Source organism: Bombyx mandarina, chromosome 06 (genome assembly GCF_030267445.1).
Source record: "Bombyx mandarina strain Sakado chromosome 06, ASM3026744v2".
NCBI lineage: Eukaryota > Metazoa > Arthropoda > Insecta > Lepidoptera > Bombycidae > Bombyx > Bombyx mandarina.
In genome coordinates this window covers 4,505,698-4,511,697 of record NC_143213.1, presented here as the reverse complement: position 1 = coordinate 4,511,697, position 6,000 = coordinate 4,505,698, and the positions used below count along the sequence as shown (strand labels likewise).

The window sequence follows — 6,000 nt, the reverse complement described above, 5'->3', positions numbered from 1 at the left end:
GAAAACGAACAAATGAAGACATTATGAAGATTAAGATATTAAGGATTCCGGAATTTCGATGAAAACCATGATTAAACTTATCAAATATTGTTATAGTTTCTCTTTTGGTGATGGTAGGCCGCGTTCCCCCGACCGCTCGGGGGGAAGGTGCAACGCGGTACCTTCGAGGCGGGCTCCCGACCCGCCGACCGAGGGAACCGGTGGTCGTATCGCCGGCGCGGCGGCGGCCGCTTTGTAATATGCTCTGCGTCAACGCTATCTCGCCGTCTCAATGGCCACGACTGGAGAGGCGGGGGAGTTTTTGGTGAGGTTCAACTCCCACATACCCCACTCGTCGGGTGGGAGGGGAAGTGGTGATTTTCTCCTAAAAAAATAGGAATATTTCTCTTTTAAAACATAGAAAATTGGAAACCAACTTCGTTTAGATAAATTTACTTAAAATTCGGATATGGTGAACCTATAATTAAAATTATTTTTACCCTTTAATCTAGAATTTTATTCTACATTATTTCTGACGTTACTTTACAGTTTTCATGGTTACAAACTGTAAAAGTAGTTTTAATTGTATCTACGGCTCGCGAATCGAAAACTATGGTGATCTTAAGTCCAAATTATTATAGTTCTAATGCAGTACACCAAAGTTTTTCATAAACCATTTAGGATCTAATTGAAAAACGCATTACTGCTGGTAAATATAACGTTAGCTTCAAACAAAAGTCACATTACATGTCTTGTTAATAAATAATCCAATCTAAAACTCACTTAAACTGATTAAAATTAAATTGATGACGTTTATACAACCAAGTAAACTACTCGATTTTCTATCAATTAGTAAATTAATGATTTTATCACATGGAAAGTTATAACTTAATTTAATGGATTGAATATTGATTAAATAAGCTATCGGAACAGTCTACCTGCCTCGGCGGTGAAGATGGCGGGTATCCGAACCATATCATCTAAAGTGAAACCTCTCGAATTACCAGATGTCAGTGAAAATAATTTTGCTGACGATGGACTGAAAATCGTACAACCATTTAATTTTTTTATTTATATACAAGCAATAACGGGAATCAATCGTTTGTATCTGTTGAAATGTAACAAATTTGTGTTGTTGTTCAGCTATCTCTACGCAATATTTTTGATTTCGTTTGTCGCGTTAGTTTATTGGACAACCGAACCGAAGAAAAATTCACACCTTGTCATCAGACTTTTCACATTTATTGAATACATACTCCTGATTTGCATATCAGTGTTTTTGAAAAAAAAGAAAATGATAAAGTTCTTTGAAAACTTGAGCTTGCTCGACAAAATGCTGAAAATCGACAAAAACGTAAACAGCACGTGTTGCATGAAACAAGTTTTCTTTTGGGTCGCAGGCAGCGTTGTGTATAACTTAATCGAGTTTTACGCTCTGGAATTTTACGATAATACCAACAAAGGATTGAAGACTATAATCTGCACTTATGCTATTGCATTGGCTCACGATTGTGAGCAAATATTTTTCTTCACATTACAAAGGGTCGTGTACTTGAGGCTTTTAGTCGTAAAGAGGCATATACAAGAGTATTTTAAAGAAGACGAAGACAGTAGCAGGAAAAAACCAAACAAATATGAGATGTTATCAAATAATGTACAGCTAAATCTCACCGCTTTGCACGAAGTGTATGCGTTACTACACAACTGCGCTGAAAAACTCAACACAGTGATGAGTATTCCGGTAAGAAAGCTTGATCTGCTTAATGAAAACGTGCATTATCCAAATGTTATCCAAATGTTATTTAAATATATGTTTCAGGTGCTACTCATGTTATTTACTTCCGGATTATCCACGACTATTCTTCTGAAAATTTTTGTTAGAGTCATACAATTAACGGATCCTTCAAATCCGGGTGTAAGTTTCATCTTAATTAAATATTAGCTATTGAATTAAACGTGTGATATGAACAAAAAAGAATATGGTAAAGAGCTTGTCATAACAGAAAGAGAAGTAGATGTTTTTATAGCAAAAGCCAAAGCAAGCATAAGCCTAGAAAAGTTTTAGTGAACAGTTCATTTGAAAATATCTCAACAAGAACCTAATACTGTTTTTACTATTTTGTTTATCCTGATTTGGGATAACGACCAAAGGAATGTCTTCCACCGAGCTGATGATATTACTCGGTATATCGACGGTCTGAATGTTGTTTGTTTGGAACTTGTACATATTGCAAGCTTATCTTGAAAACGCCGTAAGCGACAATCTGTCATCTGTCAAATGTCTTGTGTTATATGATACCGCAAAACTGAAAATCATAAAGAATAAACAGGTCCTTATTAAAATGTAAATATTATATTAACATGTTAATGACACTACTGGAATTCTAAGCTATCCGTTCAACTGATTAATAGATAGTGATTAAATTTGATTTAAGGTCAATAAGAAACAAGGTTCCCTTAGGACGTAAATTTTAACTTCGAATTACACGAAAACACAAGTGCACTAAATTCAAGTGCAAGTGCACCAATAATGAAACATTCCAACTTATAAATTATTAATTATATTCACAGTCAGCAATCGGATTGTGCGTGTATTTAATAGTGCGTTGCATCAAATACACGTTGTTAGTTGTGATCTCGTGCTATTACTCAAGCATCACTGCAACTCAAGTTTCTCTTATTCGTATCACACTTCATGATGCCATCAACACTATTCCACTGGGTAAGTGTATTCGAAATGTCATAGATTAAAGTACAAAAGTAATGCCTTTCCGGTGTTAGAAAAATGTTTCAATGGCATTGCTTAATTCACTTACGAAACAACAACATTCTTCACTAGAATTAGGGTGAAGAGCGGCAGTAGTTTGAGTAGACCGACGTTGTATACCTGAAGCAACATACCGGACCTTCACATTAAAATCAGCTACAATATCTACGAACGGAGAAAGACCAACAAAAAAAAATTTTTAAGCAGTCGACGTCGCCCTAAGCACATCATTTCGCATCCTCCCGATCCACTAACGATGATTTTAGGTACCTCAAGCACCGGTCACCGTCCTTGTTGAACCCGTCGCTTACGACGAAGAGTTTGGCCAGTAAATTAACTCACAAACACAGCTCACTGAGTTTCTCACCGGAGCTTCTTCTGAATGGGTCGCGTTTCCGATCCGGTGGTAGATTTTGCAAAGCACTGCTCTTGCTAGGGCTAATGTTAGCAACGTCCTCAGGCTAGAGCCCCGTGAGCTCACCTACTCGCTCGGTTACGCTGGCATAGCCCTCTAAGGCTACAAGCATATGTAGGGAAAAAAAGTGTATTTGAGTAGGTCCCTAAATTCATTATATTTACTGTAAGACCCGCTAGGTGGTTCTAATTTTTTAGGCAATAATACATTCAAACGGCCCGTCCTTGTAATTAACTTTCTAATAAGATGTGTACACTGAGTATATTGCAAGACTGGCTATTGTGGCGAACCTTAGGGGAAATCTATGTCCAGCAGTAGACTTCAGTGGGCTGAGCAAAAAAATCATAGATCCATATTCAAATATTTGTTTTATTCGCAGGAAAACTCCAGCGTCGGAAGGTCAAAGCGTTTTACTTGATGACCAAAGAATATAGTTTCGTCTATGCTTTGGCAGGTGTCATCAAACTCAACATGTCTTTGCCACTAAGCTATATCAGTCTCTGTACGACTTACTTAGTCATTATAATACAGTTCTCAAAATTTTTAGATTAAAATGTCTATCGTTTTTAATATTATTTTTAGGTAGTAAGCATTTTCTGTAAGCAAGGCTAATTTCACTGATTTACACATATTAAGTTCTCAGAATAGTGAAAAATGTTTTTTTCATTCTCAGCTGTGTATCGAACCTGATATTTTATGAAATTAATGCAACAGGAAAATACAAATATTGCTTACATAACAGTTTGATCGTGTTTTAAAGTTTTATGAGTACAGTTGTAGTTTAGTAGTATTTTCTGCTTCTTCTTCTCAGTCGTTCACTCCTGGCGGAGTGGTCGTGGTTACGTAAGTCTTAATGTTTGGTTGCGGCTTTTGAGAGACTTCTCCATCTTTCTCTATTTGTGGCGGTACGTGTACACTCAGTAAGGGAACACTTCGTAGATAACTTAACCAAGTCTGTCCACCTTGTGGATGATCGGCCGCGAGAGCGTTGACCGTCTACTCTTCCTTGAACCACTAAACGTTCCAATGACCTTTTATTACGAATGATATGTCCAAACATATTAAGGATTCGCAATAGTATAATAATATATAATAAATTATAATAGTATTTTACTGTAGACCTATTTACAATTAATTTAATGAGGTAACTATGAACCCAATACAGTACCTATATTTGTCTTGTAGTATATTATAATGCTTGAAAATATTTTTGTCGTTTTACTTAATATAACGTAAGTAATCTATTTGAGCGCTTAATTTATGTATGTTGATTAACCAAAATACATTAAATGAGCTATATTCTTAAAAAAAAAACTTTTTCTTCGACGTTTTTTATTATTATTATAAAACCCAGGAAAAAAATTGGTTATCTGCAAATACTAAAATGAAAATCTATGATTAATATAATATAATTTATATCGTTTTTAACGCTCATTTACTCAGAGCAAACACGAAAGGGAAAAATAATCTTGGAGGCTTTATAGAAAAATCGGACGAGGAGGGCTCGTTGAAACCAGGCTTAGTTCTAATCTCGGTTGAAATGTTCCATATACGCGGACTTTTTTTTTTTGCGAAAATCGGCGGATCCCCACCCGCACGGCAGGTGGGGTATGTGGGAGTCGAACCTCTCTAAAAACTCCTGCCGCTCACAGTCGGCGCTCTACCCCGGACCGGGCGGGAAGCTAGTCGGAGCTATTGAGACGGCGGGACAGGGTTTATGCAGAGCACATTACATCCATCCCGCCGTCCCCCAGACGCCGGACCGGCGGCTGCCAGCAACATGACCGCCGGTTCCCTCGGTCGACGGGCCAAGAGCCCGATTGATAGTGCCGCGCTACACCTTCCCCCGGAGCGGTCGGGGGAACGCGACCTACCACGCCGCCCCACGCCTAGGTTCCTCCCCACACAAAGCGGGTGGAGCCCGAAGCTCTTAGGGGAGCTCTTACGGACGGGACCCCGGTCCCGACCCCCTACTCGGCGGCGGCGGGTTTCTGCGTAGTGAGGAGAGCTTTGCGTCACTCGCCCCACCGCCTCCTTCTGCGAGTGCACCATCTTCGAGCATAGCGTTCCAAGACTCGTCGCCGCCAAGCCTCGACGCCACGACGCTAGGCAGCGACAAGTCTGGTCCTATCTTTGCGACAAGGACACGGCGTTGCACCTCCCAAGCGGGGCAGACAGCGAGCGTATGCTCCGCCGTGTCCAGGTCGTGTCCACAATGGTGGCACCTCGTCATCGACTCAGCTCCTATCCGGTGCAGGTACTTCCCGAAGCATCCGTGCCCAGTCAGCACCTGCACCAGACGGAAGGTGAGGCATCCTCGACCACGATTGACCCAGTCATAAAAGACTAGGTAAACCGCCTCGACGGTCCGTAGACCCCACGTGGGGTTGGCTAACCGCCTCGACCACGATTCGAGCACGGACCGCCGAGAATGGACCTTCCGCGCCCGCAGCTCACTTTTGGAGGGACGCGCCACGCCCAGAGCACGAAGCTCACTGCGCCACCGATAGTCGGCAGCGAGCGACTCCGCCTCCAGCTCTCATGGCGGCGTCCCCGCCAACACACACGCCGCCTCGAATGAGACGGTGTGATATCCACGGATGACCCTGATAGCAACGGTGCGCTGCGGCCGGCGCAGGAACCGAGCCATAGTAGCCCGATTGCGCGGCTCAGCCCATACAGGCGCACATATACGCGGACTGAAAGGATTTTGGAGTAAGACAACGACAGTGACACGACGTCCTACGCGTGATAATACACTTACTCGTTTCGAAACTGGCCCATAGACATAGATCCAGTGAAAAGCACAACGATGTTATTTCAAAGGGGAAACTCTATA

General features: G+C 41.3%; 1 protein-coding gene across 1 annotated transcript; it reads left to right on the top strand.

The window, feature by feature from the left end:
* The first annotated feature begins 662 nt into the window (after positions 1 to 662).
* LOC149502810 (uncharacterized) lies at positions 663 to 4,321 on the top strand. The gene is made up of 4 exons (XM_089728207.1): positions 663 to 1,720; positions 1,799 to 1,894; positions 2,551 to 2,701; positions 3,541 to 4,321. The coding sequence occupies exons 1-4, from the start codon at positions 935 to 937 to the stop codon at positions 3,711 to 3,713; spliced, it is 1,206 nt and encodes a 401-aa protein (XP_089584333.1). The 5' UTR covers positions 663 to 934; the 3' UTR covers positions 3,714 to 4,321.
* Positions 4,322 to 6,000: the final 1,679 nt, after the last annotated feature.